Genomic DNA, 15,922 nt, shown 5'->3' with positions numbered 1-15,922 from the left:
GTCAAGTGTTGACTGTTATTGGAATTAAGGATTAATAAAGATTAATTTCATTTTAGTTTCATTTTGATTTTCGTATTATTTGGAGTAAGTGTTGTATAATCAAACTAATCGACCGATAATCGAGCTGTGAGTCAACGACCGACTGTGAATGATAGGAAGTAACAAAGCAATAAAGCTAGTCAATCAATAATCAAGCTAATCGAATCAATCATCAAACTCAAGTGTGGGGATTTTAGTACTTTTTATACGTGTGCGTGTGCCTTATGTGTTACTTGTGCATGTTTACTTTTATGTTAAAGTGTGTGGTGAATCAATCAAATCAATCAAGACTCAAAGGTGAATCAAACTCAATGGAAATCAAACCCGAAATGGTTGTAAGGATGCTTGTATATTAGATATAGTAGTTGGAACTAAAAGTAATTTGATTAGGAATTCTATCATTCTCAAATCATCGTTCATCGAAGTCGAAATATCAAAAATCGTCGCGAAACACTCAAAACTAGGCAAGCCGTTCGAACAGGGCAACCTGATCGAACAGGCTAGCCGATCGAACAGGGCAACCTGATCGAACAGGCTAGCCGATCGAACAGGCTGTTCGATCGGACAGCTGCTCGATCAGGGATGCTGTTCGATCAACTGACCCTTTCCTCTTTTGGAAGCCTATAAATAGGGCTGTCCTTGTCAAGCTTTCCACTTTTGGAAAAGCTCTGACCGACCAGCCTCTTCTTCTCACTAAATCTCAGATTTCTCTCAAACCGGTAAGTATTTCACTCTAATCCTTGTACGTTTTTGTTCATTAATCGATTCTCCATCTTTCTATCTTTCAAAATCTGAATTTCATCCATGAAATCACCAAGATCTAGGTGTTCTTGAGTGATGTCATCATGGTGTTCTTGGTGTTCATCAAGGACTTCATGTTCTTGACTTCATTCAACCATGAATAAGCTAGATCTAACCGATTTCCACATCAATAACCTAAGATCTTCCAAGGATCTTAACATTTCACGGTGGAAAAGGATTGGAAGATGGGTTTCATCTATCTTTCAACTCTTTTACACTCAAAAAGGTGAAAACGAGACTTGAACCGATTTATAAATCAATCTAAACAAACACATGGTTCAAGATTCGGGTTCCACCGAGAGATATACCGATTTCGGGTTAAACGTTAAACTTAGGTTCCAAACCGTCTCTGACCGAGTTTGGGTGATTCCTGCTCGAGTCAGTAGACTAAGTAGGGACTTCAGCTTTGTGGTCCAACTCGTAGTCAAAATATCTCTAAAACATCAACAAATAACGGGAATAACCAAGTGTTAAGTGAAAGGTTAACCGAATCGAGAAGCTGGCCGAACGGCTAGGCTGTTCGATCGAACAGCCCAACCGAACGACTATGCCAGCCGATCGGCTAGGCTAACCGATCGACTAGCACTTAGACCCACCAACTCGCAAAGTGTAGTATTGACGAGGTACTGTTCGATCGATCAAGCCACTCGATTGTAAACATTACTGCTCGAATCATGAGATACTATACTTCAAAACACTTAGACTTTTCGAAACATTGGAATGTCACCCGATCGGGCATGCCAGCCGATCGAGTGACATATTTTGAAAACGATGAAGTGCTAACCGATCGGTTGGGCTAACCGATCGAACAGCTGTTCGATCGGCCAACCTGAAAGGTAGTACAAACCATCATACACAAACACATCCTTCTCATCAAAGGAAGGAACAATCCACTTGAAGAAACCAGCCGATCGAGCCAGCCGGCCGATCGAATGGATGTTCGAACGGACTTTCAAACCAATCGAACAGCCCACTCGATCGAACTGCTGTCCGATCGAATGGCCTACTCGATCCAAGTACACTGTTTACCTTTTTCCGCGTTACTCATCGTTGTGTTATCGAACTATTCAGGCTAACCTATTCTCAGTGCTCCCTTCAATCCACAATCAACCACTGTGAGTATACTCGATCCCTTTTTGCTTTCAGCACTTTTGGGTGTTACATACGTAATCTATCAAATCCACAAACAACACAAACTATTTGAACGCTAACCTACTTGCATGTATGACTTGTCTAAATGATTGCTGTTTATTATGTTTACACGTGGAGTGCTATCTGCCTGCTTTAGCAACGTAGTACTATAGTTTGGACTCAGCACCCGTTCACACGGGGGTTGCTAAGGACAATTACTTGCATGGATTACGGTGGTAATCATGTATTGCGAACTGTCTCGGACAGTCAACTCGAAGTCATTGGTATCGATGGTCCCATGTCGATAATTTACATGCATCGTTTGCCCTTGTGTACGTGCTTGGTTATGCGTAAACTATTCGAACTCTATATGCTATATCAAACTTGTGTACTCACCTTTACATTATATGTATTGACTTTTATTTTAACGTATGTGACAGGTGTTTAAGCTACTAGCGTGCTAGGGAAGCGAGGCAATAATAAACTTCTAGGAGCCTGTGACCTTAGGACAGTGTCCACGTATCTGCTCCAGGGCCATAATTATCTGTAGATCTTGTACTGGCACCTGTAGTCAGTAAGATTTACGGATAGCCGTCTAGAGGTCTTAAAACAATATTTACTTTCGGTCTGTAATAATTAAGAATTTGAGTTGTCGGAACAGTTCCCATATTGTTTAGTTGATTTCTATGATAACTTGTTATTATTTGGGACACGGTATGGGACGTGTTATATAACTGAATTGTATGATAGTTGTTGTGGAAACTTCTGAACAATCTGTTTCGCTCAGTGCCGCGCCCCGATGATTCCGCCATCGGTTGGGGTGTGACAGAAAACCATTACCTCACAACATCATTGCCTCCAAACAAGAGAAGTGGGCCTGTACACCATGTCTCAGATAGCTAATGAGATCCAAGCCATGATCGAGTCAAACCCTGACATGCCTTTGCCAGCCATACAGGATATGCTTGTGAAGAACCATCAGGTGAATGTTTCAATCCAGAAAGTGTTTAGGGCTAAAAGAATTGCTACAACAAGGATCATTGGAGATTATAGAGAGCAGTATGGTATCCTAAGGTCTTATTGTGAAGCACTGTTGAGGGCAAATCCAGGTAGCACAATTAAAATAGATTGTGAACCCTGTGCTAACCCTTGTCTTCCTACTAGACAATTCAAGAGATGTTATGTTTGTTTTGCTTCTATTATGAGAGGGTTCAAGATGTGTGGTAGAGAAATATTGGGACTAGATGGATGTTTTATGAAAGGTCCATTTCCTGGACAGATTCTTACTGCAGTTGGTGTTGATGGCAACAACGGTATATATCCTGTAGCATATGCTTTAGTGGAGGCTGAAACTTTTAAATCTTGGGAATGGTTTTTGGAATTACTCAAAGATGATCTTGGCTTAGGAGACAGTACCAACTTCACTTTTATCTCAGATAGGCAAAAGGTATGGCATTTTATCATTTAAATGTTTATGCCATTTTATCATATCTAACTTACATTGTATGAGGCAGGGACTACTGCCTGCATTATCCAAAGTGTTCCCAGACTCTGAACACAGGTTCTGTTTAAGACATATCCACCAGAATCTAGAATCTGAAGAAGGATTGGCCTGGTGATGTGTACAAAAACTTGTTGTATGGAGTAGCCAGCAAGACATCAATGCCATATTTTCAAAATGCAATGGAAGAAATGAAGATTGCAGAGCCTGGTTTCCATGAAAAGCTATCAAATATCCCAGCAAGCAGTTGGTCAAAAGCATACTTTTCAGGTAGGGCCAAATGTGACATATTGTTGAATAATATATGTGAAGTGTTCAATAGGCAGTTGATAGGAGCCAGAGACAAACCTGTAATCACATGTTTAGAGTCCATAAGAGTGTATATGACCAAAAGAATTGTGAATGTAAAGAAGATTCAAGCTAAAGCTCATGGTCCATTAACTCCTCATGCTCAAGAAGTGTTTAATAAGATCAAAGAAGAAGCCTCACAACTCAATGTTTTAATGGTGGATGCAGTACAGTACCAGGTATGTTTAGAGTTCATAAGACCCTTTACTAGGTGAGTAACTCAATGTTTGAATGTTGGATACTGATTTTGTGTAGGTGAATAGCTCAAGATCCCAGTGTGTTGTTAATATGAAGAACAGAACATGCACCTGCAGAAAGTGGGATTTAACTAGCATGCCATGTAAACATGCAGTGGCTGCTATCAATGATAGGGCCAGAAATGATATTAGGATAGGGGTGCCAGAAGAATTGGTTGATGAAGTGTATTGGTTATCCACATGGAAGAAGGTTTATGAGAATGTGATTAATCCAATTCCCGGGCCTGAGAATTGGATACCCTCACAATGTCCCACCAAACTTCTGCCTCCCAAACACCATAAGCAGGTTGGGAGGCCACAAAAGAAGAGAAAGAAATCAGTTGGTGAGGCTGAAGTTGAAGCTCATTTTGATAGTGAGGGAAAAATGACCAGGAAGGGCAATACAACCAAGTGCAGCAAGTGTGGAAATTTGGGACACAACAGTAGGACATGCAAGGGGCAGGGTGGGGAGAATGTGGAGAATGTTGTACATGCACCAAGTGAGAATCAAGTTGCAGGTGGAGAAAACAAAACCAGGAAGAAGTGTAGCAAGTGTGGAAGCTTGGGTCACAACAGTAAGACATGCAAGGGCCAGGGGGGGAGAATGTTCAAGAATCTCAAACTGTATCACAAGGTGCACCAAGTGAGAGTGAAGCTTAGTTAGGTTGATTTCAATGGTTTAAGACTTGTTTATGTATGGTTTAAGACTTGTTTAAGACTTGTTTATGTATGGTTTAAGTATGGTTTAAGACTGCAGTTTATGTTTGTAATGGTTTAAGACTTGTAATGCAGTTTAAGACTTGTAATGCAGTTTATGCAGTTTATGTTCAACTGCAGTTTATACAGTTTATGCAGTTTGTGTATGCAGTTTGTGTATGCAGTTCTGTTTGTGCAGGTTCTGTTTGTGCAGGTTCTGTTTGTGTATGCAGTTTGTGTATGCAGTTTATGCAGTTTGTGTTTGTGCTGCAGTTTATGTATCATACACATTGAGTCTCAACCAACTAAATTTCATTAAACGTATCAATACAAAGACATGCAGTTAATGTATCAATACAAACATGGAAAACCCTAACAATCTACTTCCAATGAGCATCATCATTTGACCATTCGGAGTCAGAAGAATGCTCCCCCGGGTACGGATCATGGTACCAATCATCCTCCGGTGGTTGAACTGCACATTCCCACCTATCCCTTTCCAACTCTTCTGAGTCGTAGTCCGCTGCTGGATCTGGAAGAGATGCTTCATACTCTGCTTTCAACACTTCTATCACAGCATCATAGTCATCAAACCACTCCTCCTTCAGCACAGACGGCACTAAGTCCAACTCATTGTCAGCCACTTCCTCAACCAATTCGTTATTCTACACATCAACGGCAACATTCATAGCATTAAAGTGATACTAACCAAAACTTGTTCAATGCTCATTCATACATTAACCAAAACAAGACACATAACCAACATTCATTACATTAAGAGACTCTTACATTAAACTAAAAATACACATAAACAACAACAATCATTAACCAACTAAACAATAAACACATCTTCAAAAACATCACTTCGTTAGCTTTCTTGATTGCAAAATCATCTTTCTTTTCCATGCTCCTTAACAATGCGGGTATTACCTTCTCACAAGCAGAGCATGAATTTGAAGGTGGAGATGAAGGTGTATCAGCCCACCTTATAAATCCACAATCTTTCTTCTGTAAAAACAAATCAATCAGGAAATAGCCATATAACTTCAATCTTTCTTCTATAATTTTAACTTACACAGCATAAGAAGCGTCAATTTGGGTTAGCTTCCGTCTTTGGTACCTTGTACCACGTAGGTGCACCACAAGAACACAGGAATTGAGAAGCTTCGCCACCAGCTGATTTCTTGTTGGAGCTTGAAGCTAATTTTTGAGACATCTTCACAATAGTTTAAGACTGGATCGACCGGTTAGGGAATTGGGGTTAGGGTTCCTATCAGATCAGTGTTCTTTTAAATCAGTTTGATGAATTTAGGGGATAAGGGATTATTTGTATAAGGTCATTAAGGGTATATTGGACATTTAACAATAGTCAAACAGTCAAACAGACGGAACCTTGACAGAAGGACTCAGAATGTTATGAATTTATAAAGTCAGGGGCTCAAAAAACCAAAAATTTAATTTAGGGGCTCAAGTTGATGTTTGGGACATACCACATGGACGCAAATTGCATTTTTCTCTTTTAACTAATTTATATTTTGAGTGTTGCCATTTGGAAATTTAATTATTTGAAATTTTATAAGTTTCTATATAGAGTAAAATGCACGGATAGTCCCTGTGGTTTGGTTAAGTTTCACCTTTAGTCCCCACCTTTTCAAAATTACATGTATGCTCCCTGCGGTTTGCTCAGTTGTTACTCGGATAGTCCCTAGAGTGGATGAAGGTTACTTTTCTCAGTTAAGTGGATGTGAAATGACAAAATTACCCTTCTCATTAAAAACAATATATTAAACATTAAAAAACTTGCAATTTTAATGCTTTTTCGTTTATTAAGGGGGTGTTTGGCCTAGCTTTTTTATCTAAGCTTATAGCTTTTTTAGCTTATTTTTATAAAATAAGCACTAATGGGTGTTTGGTTTAGCTTTTTAAGCTTATGCTTATTAGCTTATATAAGATGATTTGAATAAGCTTATTTGAATATGGTTTTTTAGCTTATTTGAAGAAGCTTCTTTATCTAAGGGTAAATGATATAAAATAAGCTATAAGCTAATCCAAACACTTAAAAAGAGGTTATCAAATGATAGAAAATAAGCTATAAGCTACTTTAAAATATAAGCATAAGCCAAAAAATAAAAGCTAGGCCAAATACCCCCTAACATAAGCAGCCCAGAAACAGTTCTAACAACAAAATCTGAATCAATTATCTCAGATTCAATCGTAAATAACAATATTCAGTCCTCTTCGTCAGTTCAGATCTACTCGAATCAACCGAACCGGCAACTTAAGATCTTCGTTCTAATCAAACAACACAAATTAAGTTGATTCAGATCAGATCTTTATTCAACTTCGAAGAACAACCAGCAATATGCGATTCAAATCTAAAACTTCAAATTCAGATCTAAAAACGATTCACTAAAACGATAACTTTCAACAAATCATGTTCACTATTTTCAATTGGAATATCATCAAATCTGAAACTTGAAGTACAAAAAGTAGACGAAGTGATGATACGTTTCAAAATTCTCTCTTCATCTTTTACAAAAACATATTTTCAGATGAGGGATAACGATGTTTTTCGGCAACCCTCCGTCACACCGTTTTTTTCAGAGAGACGAGATGGGGTTGGTAATTAAGTGTGGCTATCTGGTGGGTGTGTGAGTTTCTTGAACATTAAATACTTTTCACAAAGGTTAATGACAAGCTCAGATGGACCAAGCATCAACAATAAACTTCACATATATTAACAGGGCAAAGAGAGAGGGACAAGACATGGGCGGGATTTGTGATCTATTGATTGTGAGGGTGAGGTTGGGTTTTTTTTCTGGATTTCTTGTTGTAACAACCCGCACCTTCGTGCGTTGTTACTACTCGATACACTCGTTACGCCTAGCACCAGAGATTCGGATCATAATGTAACTATATCAGATATATATCGCTAAATCGAGGTATAATCGAATAATTACGCATATTCTATCGCTATTACAAAGCTATTTTCGTAAATAATAACCCACACGATGTTGTTGAGTGAAGGCTTAATCTACCCTCCTCGATAACCGTGAGGTGTCAAACATAATCAATCAACGCTGACAAGACTATCGGGAGAGTACCATGTCTCCAGCCATCGTGACGATGATGGCAATACGAGCAAGTAGTGCCCTGATAGTCATTGTGGCACATCTCATCGAAGAACGCACTCGAAGGCACGCGTAACCCGATCACCGCACCGAATAATGGATTATAGATACGTATATACGGCCCTTTTGTGATTAATAATAATAAATAAACAAATATGAATGAAATAAGTGCCCGAAGTTATCGCAACGCAAAACGTCGAAAGAAACAGGCCAAGGCACATCCGAACGGACAGGTCCTCCGAACGGATGGCCTAGCCGATCGAATGGGCCGTCCGAACGGACAGGCCAGCCGATCGGATGGGCTATCCGATCGGACAGGCCGTCCGATCGAACGGGCCAACCGACCCAAAAGTCCCTTTCACCTCTCCTTCCCTTTCTTGCCTATAAATACCCCATTTCACTCACCTTTCACTCTGATGAAAAGCTCCCACTCGACCAGCAGGCACTTGGGCTATTTTTCTCTCGAATTCTCGTGATTCCTGTAAGTTTCTAACCTAAATTTTGTACTTCCTTAATCTAAACTCAATTCTACACCTTTCTACCTTTCAAATTTCCACTTTTAACCATAAAATCTTTGGATTTTGGGTATTCTAGGGTGATGTCACCATGAAGTTCTTACGAACTTCAAGAGTAATGTCATCCCATGAAGGAACGACCTGGATCTGAGTGATTTCCATACGTTTTCACACGAATTGAGTCTAAATCCATGTTTTCTAACCAAGAAGTTATGTGATTCTTATGGATTAGAGTTGTTTCGAAGGTGATGTCATCATAAGTTCGCAAGAACTCCAAAGAATGACCTCATTTTCATCATAAACAGCTCGAATCTAAGTACTTTCCCCTGTTTTATAACAAATCTCACCTAAATCAGTGTTACCTAGCCAAAGTGTGTGTGTTTTCGGGTTAAACGTGGGAAAAACCATCAAGAACGGCTAGATCTGACGAAGTGGGAAAAACCTAAATCAGTGTTACCTACTGATGGGATATCAGTTGTTCAACACAATGGCACACCGCCTCTACCAAAACTGCCCAGAAAACGACGAAGTCAGTTGGATGGGTCACCGTCCGATCGGACAGGCCGTCCGATCGAACGGGCTGCCACCCGATCGGACAGGTCGCCAGCCGATCGGACAGGCTGCCCACCGATCGGACAGCAACCCATCCGATCGGACAGCAGCCCATCCGATCGGACAGCAACCCATCCGATCGGATCACCCTCAAAACCCTGGTCTTTTCGCCAATTAACACACTATTCATCGTTTAACGATCTATAACCAGGATAACTCAGACGCACTCTCAATCGATCCAAATCAAGTTGTGGTTACTTGCCAAATACGCACTGTGAGTATACTTGACCCCTTTTTATCGAATTTTGGGTGTAACATACGTTCCTTATAAATCAAACTTATCAAACGAATGACTCAATCAGTCAATTTATCACTTGCGAATAACTGTTTGCATAGATATACGTGATGCTAGTTGCATGTATGCTAGGACTTATACTCGTGATGTCCCACCACGACTAGTATAGTACTATTGCACCCGGCGGGGTCTAGTTATGCCATCGAAGAATCGAGCATCGAGGACTTAGCTGGTAGTATTAGTTTTGTAAGTATATATGTCGTGTATTACGTTTATGCATGTGGAAATTCGCAGCACTTTTAATCTACTATACTATTACTTATCAAACCTGTATACTCGCCAATACTTTTGTATTGGCAATATTTTAACGTATGTTGCAGGTTTAGTCGAAGACTACATTAAATCAAGCTAGGAAGTCTAGAAACTCAACTAAAAGCTAGGTTGTCGGATTTGAATTGTTTGAGAGGACAAGAAATCTGTGATAACTTATGTGACTGTATTGTTTCTTAGTATGGGATAACAAATGTAATAAATATTATCGCAATATAGTTGTTATGGATTCTCTTGAGCAATCTGATTCGCCTAGTGCCGCGCCCCGATGATTCCGCCATCGATTGGGGTGTGACAGATAGGTATCAGAGCCATAACTATAGGGAATTAGGCAAGACTCGACCTAGTCCGGGTCGACGTCTTAGAGAATGACCTAGTCTATAGTCTAAGCACCCACAGGCTGCCTCGTACGAACCCAGTGGGGTTTGTATTGCGCCTACCTGATGCTTTCGATCGGAATTGCAAAGACTACGACTTTGTGAACCCCGCATACTACAATTTCACACAAAGAAGCATTTCCTAAGGCTGAAATACTACCTAGCCTTTCCTAAGGCTGACACAATACACATGTTTTCGAAAATACTCGCATCTCACAACCGAGTGATCCAGTCGAGACCAGGTGTGAAAACCAATAACTCTCGATAGGATTGCTCACTCAGCGCATTTTTCTAGCACGAGAATCTTTCGTTGAGTTAGGAGTGGCATCCATACCTTGACGAAAGCCTCCATTTCGAAATCCTAGTGGAGCTCTCGGATTAATTCGACGAGCACAACCACAACTGGGAACGAAACCGTTAAGTCAGGGGTGAAACCCGTACCTTAATGAGCCGTTCCACTCCCTAAAATATTTTTTTTTCAAAAGTTCTCACCAGGGACTCGACCATCACAATGACTTAAGCCACGCGATGACTAGAAGGATGAATGCCATGAGCTGCATCCCAGTGGAAGCATAAGTCTTCAAAGTCAACGCGTGTACACCAACTTGTTGGGCATGATTGGGTTACCTTGGGCAGTCGACGCGTAAACACCTGAGGCACTCCAAGTACTTTACTAAGCCTACGATTCACTGGCCTTACATTTCGATGAACTTAGCCACATTTGTGTGTTTAACTACGATTTTTCGCTCCCTATTTTACAAAACGCACAACTCGCACAGCCATCGCAATCCAAAACAAAGACCGAATGTTCGCAACAAAACTGATGTCTAAGTTGTCCGAATTCCTCCCGCATACTCTCTCTCTCTCAACGCGCCCTCGCGCATTCTAAACCGTAATAAATGTGTATAAATATAAACTACAACTATCTATATCTAAGTACAATCAAAGCATTGTGTGAGAATCTAGGAAGTTTCGTATCTCCTATGTGGCTCCTAGGTGAAGTCTATTTATATTGCACGTTACAAGTTTCGATCGCGCTTCATCGCATCGTAAACTCAAAAATCATTATGATCGAATCTCATTCCAAATCTATCTGTCTAGATGCCTTCCAACAACTCTGCCTCGAGACGAACAGCTAGGAGAAGGGCCAAACGAAGCGCCGATAAGAGGATTGCCTCGCTTGTGACCAGGGAAGTGGTCAAGCTCATTCCTCAAATTGTCGCTCAAGTGCACTCTCTCAGTAACTCTCGAGCCACGAAGGACTCTAAGACGGAGTCGCCGCAACCGACTTTTCTCTACAAACACTTCAAAGCTTGTGACCCGATGGAATTCACAGGTGAAGGAGGTGTGACCCAACTGCTCCAGTGGTTCGATCTATCGAAGTCACCCTTCGACAAAGTGGGTGTCCCGATAGCTTCCGTACTACTTGTGCTACCGGAATATTTCAATCGTGAGCACTCGACTGGTGGACCGCCGAACGCAATAAACGTTGGATCTCCGCAGCTTACGCCCTCTCTTGGGACGAGCTGAAGGAACTCATGAAGGAAGAATATTGTCCTCCTCACAAAGTCCAGAAGCTAGAAAATGAATTTTGGGAAATCAAGCAAACCGAAGGTGACAATGCTGGCTATACAGCAAGGTTCAAGCAGCTTAGTGCAATCTGCCCAAGTCAAGTCGACACTTCAGAAAAAGCCATTCCAAAGTACATCCGCGGCTTACCTGAGTGTGTGGGTGATTTTGTCGAAGCTGCAAGACCTGCTACCATCGAAGAAGCCTACCGTTTAGCCACAGAGATCAACAGCAAACGAGTCCTGGACGGATTTTTCTCTAAGAAGCCTGTCAAACAAGCTCATCAAGCAATCATCATCAACTCATCCGACGATTCCTCTGGCTAATCAGTCGATGGTTCGTCTGACAACTTCTCTGAAGATTCTTCTGAGGATTACTCTGACAATGTTTCCGTCGAATCACCAGACGAATCTGCTGACAACACCGCATCATCCCCAGAAGATCAACCCGACCGCAAAGGAAAGACCGTGAGCCCAAACTCTGCAACAACTGGACTGTTGCAACCAGAACCTCTCTGAGCAGTCCCGGTTCAACAGAAGCATGCTTACAATGGGCCTCATCCCCTGTGTTTCACGTGCACGTATCATCACCCGCCAGAAGCAAATTGTCGCTATTGCACAAATTGTAACTGGTATGGTCATCATACACAGCACTGCCGCACAGGACCGCAGCCTTGAGGAATTTCAGCAACGACCGCAGTCCCCCCCCCAGAAGGCCTCCACAGCAACGTTATTTTGCTTCTAATGTTGTTGTAATAATACGACTTATCGCCGTCATTTTCTTTTATGTGTGGAACTTATTTCATCTATCGTCGCATGTGGATTCTATTTCTCTTATACTCGCGCACCATCTAAACGCTAGCACTATGTACTATACAATGTATTTTTCCCTTACAACACTCTTAGAACGAGGTACGATAGACGTGAAAGGAACAACTAATCGCGGGTGCACACGGGATTATTTTGGTCAGTGCACGGAGATCGTAGTAAAGTTCTAATGGTGCCATAACGTTTAAAAGCAGGGTCAGGCGTGGTACTTCCTACGTATAAGCGTCCTGGCCATGTCAACAAAAGCATGACACCAAACCACGAGACATAAGTAGTAGGGGTAACGCAAGGTGTGCTCTACCATACTACCGAAGTTTCGTAGCGAAAGTGCTATGTGGAGTTGGACGTTATCAGTTCTATTATAATATTATGATTATTTTGACACAATACAAATCGAGAACAAGGCGTAACAAAACTAAACCGCATCACTGCGAGACTTCACATAAGTTGGCATACGCAACGCAATTGCCACATCGATGGACTTGGGTAAGTTCACCCCGAAGAGCAATTAGAGCAACGCAAGACTGGTCGTAAAGTCTATAACGCAACTCGATTGCAGTTTTGCTAGATCTATCTCGCAATCTAAACCACTCGATATATGGCTCGAAATCGTAATCGCATCTTGTGTTTATCTCGCAGTCACTACCGCTGGTTATCAACCATGGTGTGAACTTCTACCACCTGGCGTGGATCGCTTATTGTGAATCGCTAAACGAGTATTGAAACTCACTCACCGTTTTTCGCTTTAACGCGTTTCGCGCCTATTTCATCAACTCGATACTCTCATCGCGTGTCGCTATCACTCATCGATACTCGTGTTACCTGTGTTATGTTAGCACGCACGACCTCGCTTCACGAGACAAAACTAATAGGGTCGGAACATGGTGGTGTTTTAACCATATTAGTAGACTTTCGTGGAAAAAGGCCATGTGGGTTAGCATTAGTTACTGTTTGTGGTATATTCAACTCAATCAAATCGCATACCGCTCGCAACGCGGCAATTGTCACCCATCATTTGTTAGAGTCTAATGCCTATCGCTATTCAGATCATCGAATATCGCATGCAGTTTGTGTAGTATTTGGGTACATGACATCGCTCCACGAGACGAAACTAATATGGGAAACGTGGCGTTTTCCGTATTAGCAACTCTCGTGGAAACATGCCATGTGGGTTTATATGGAATCGAATCAAAATCGCATCAATCGAATCAAGAACCGTGTCATTCGCGATGGCATATCAATCGCCATCTAACCCAGTGTGCCATATCAATGTTTCGTATGATCGAATTACTCGCATCCGCTATCTATGCTTTGTTTGCATCCGACTCGCTCCCATTCACGACTCGGTCTGGCATCCTATTGCTTGAACCGACGGAACGAAATTCTATCTGTGTCTTATCGACGCACGTGACACCGCCTCACGAAACAGAGGTAATATGGACAAAACATGGTGGATACGCCGCTGGTACTTCCTATAAATAAGTGTTTTAATCATATTAACAAACTTTCGTGGGAAAGTGCCACGTGGGGCTCGATGTAAATTATTTTTCCGTACTGTTAAAGAAAACCAATTTTTATAAAATTTTGTTAAAACCGTTGGACAAGTGAAATTTCCCTACAACATGGAGAAAACATCGAAACAGTTTAGCTCCGTGCCCAATGGAAGTTTCATAAGTCCAGTTTTTCCTTAAAAACTTTTGCAATGACAAAAAGAAATCTTCCCGAAAACGATGGTTCGACAATCGAGTCTCAGCTCGAACTCACGTTGTAGGAAAATTTTCTTAAAACTTATTTTGCCGCCAAATTCTTTTAAAACGTATAACTCAAAATATGTTATCAAAATAACAAAAACCCTCCCCATAGCGCTGGTGTGGACATCGATGCAGTTAGCGCCGCGCCATGTGGGGATTTTCCTAAATATCTTCGAAGATTAATCGATTATCGGTAAGTTTAAAACGTTATGGAATCGCTTTTGTGTGTGTCATCGCTTTTGGTTATTCGAATCGTATCTTCTCACCGCTCTCGCTCGTCGAATCTTAATCGATCGCTCGCTAATCTAGACGCTTTTAATCGCTACTCTCATTCGCATCAACTCTTATGACCCTACTAATGGATTAATTTCGGGACGAAATTTCCTAAAGCAGGGGAGACTGTAACAACCCGCACCTTCGTGCGTTGTTACTACTCGATACACTGGTTACGCCTAGCACCAGAGATTCGGATCATAATGTAACTATATCAGATATATCGCTAAATCGAGGTATAATCGAATAATTACGCATATTCTATCGCTATTACAAAGCTATTTTCGTAAATAATAACCCACACAATGTTGTTGAGTGAAGGCTTAATCTACCCTCCTCGATAACCGTGAGGTGTCAAAACATAATCAATCAACGCTGACAAGACTATGGGGAGAGTACCATGTCTCCAGCCATCGTGACGATGACGGCAATACGAGCAAGTAGTGCCCTGATAGTCATTGTGGCACATCTCATCGAAGAACGCACTCGAAGGCACGCGTAACTCGATCACCGCACCGAATATTGGATTATAGATACGTATATACGGCCCTTTTGTGATTACTAATAATAAATAAATAAATAAATATGAATGAAATAAGTGCCCGAAGCTATCGCAACGCAAAACGTCGAAAGAAACAGGCCAAGGCACATCCGAACGGACAGGTCGTCCGAACGGATGGCCTAGCCGATCGGATGGGCCGTCCGAACGGACAGGCCAGCCGATCGGATGGGCTATCCGATCGGACAGGCCGTCCGATCAAACGGGCCAACCGACCCAAAAGTCCCTTTCACCTCTCCTTCCCTCTCTTGCCTATAAATACCCTATTTCACTCACCTTTCACTCTGATGAAAAGCTCCCACTCGACCAGCAGGCTCTTGGGCTATTTTTCTCTCGAATTCTCGTGATTCCTGTAAGTTTCTAACCTAAATTTTGTACTTCCTTAATCTAAACTCAATTCTACACCTTTCTACCTTTCAAATTTCCACTTTTAACCATGAAATCTTTGGATTTTGGGTATTCTAGGGTGATGTCACCATGAAGTTCTTATGAACTTCAAGAGTAATGTCATCCCATGAAGGAACGACCTGGATCTGAGTGATTTCCATACGTTTTCACACGAATTGAGTCTAAATCCATGTTTTCTAACCAAGAAGTTATGTGATTCTTATGGATTAGAGTTGTTTCGAAGGTGATGTCATCATAAGTTCGCAAGAACTCCAAAGAGTGACCTCATTTTCATCATAAACAGCTCGAATCTAAGTACTTTCCCCTGTTTTATAACAAATCTCACCTAAATCAGTGTTACCTAGCCAAAGTGTGTGTGTTTTCGGGTTAAACGTGGATAACAAATGTAATAAATATTATCGCAATATAGTTGTTATGGATTCTCTTGAGCAATCTGATTCGCCTAGTGCCGCGCCCCGATGATTCCGCCATCGGTTGGGGTGTGACACTTGTGACCGGATTCATGCCGGAGTTATGTCTTCATGGCTCTGTTGATGGTGAGGGTTAAATTGGGGATGGGTTGGGGTGATGAAGATAAGGGTGA

The 15,922-nt window shown here is 41.5% G+C and overlaps 1 protein-coding gene across 1 annotated transcript; it reads left to right on the top strand.

Moving 5' to 3' along the window:
• The first annotated feature begins 3,500 nt into the window (after window positions 1-3,500).
• LOC110907310 lies at window positions 3,501-4,841 on the top strand. The gene is made up of 2 exons (XM_035983233.1): window positions 3,501-3,999; window positions 4,076-4,841. Exons 1-2 carry the CDS (start codon window positions 3,634-3,636, stop codon window positions 4,718-4,720), a joined length of 1,011 nt encoding a protein of 336 aa, XP_035839126.1. The 5' UTR covers window positions 3,501-3,633; the 3' UTR covers window positions 4,721-4,841.
• Window positions 4,842-15,922: the final 11,081 nt, after the last annotated feature.

Source organism: Helianthus annuus, chromosome 14 (genome assembly GCF_002127325.2).
Source record: "Helianthus annuus cultivar XRQ/B chromosome 14, HanXRQr2.0-SUNRISE, whole genome shotgun sequence".
Taxonomy (NCBI): Eukaryota; Viridiplantae; Streptophyta; class Magnoliopsida; order Asterales; family Asteraceae; genus Helianthus; species Helianthus annuus.
This window is presented reverse-complemented; position numbering and strand designations above follow the sequence as displayed.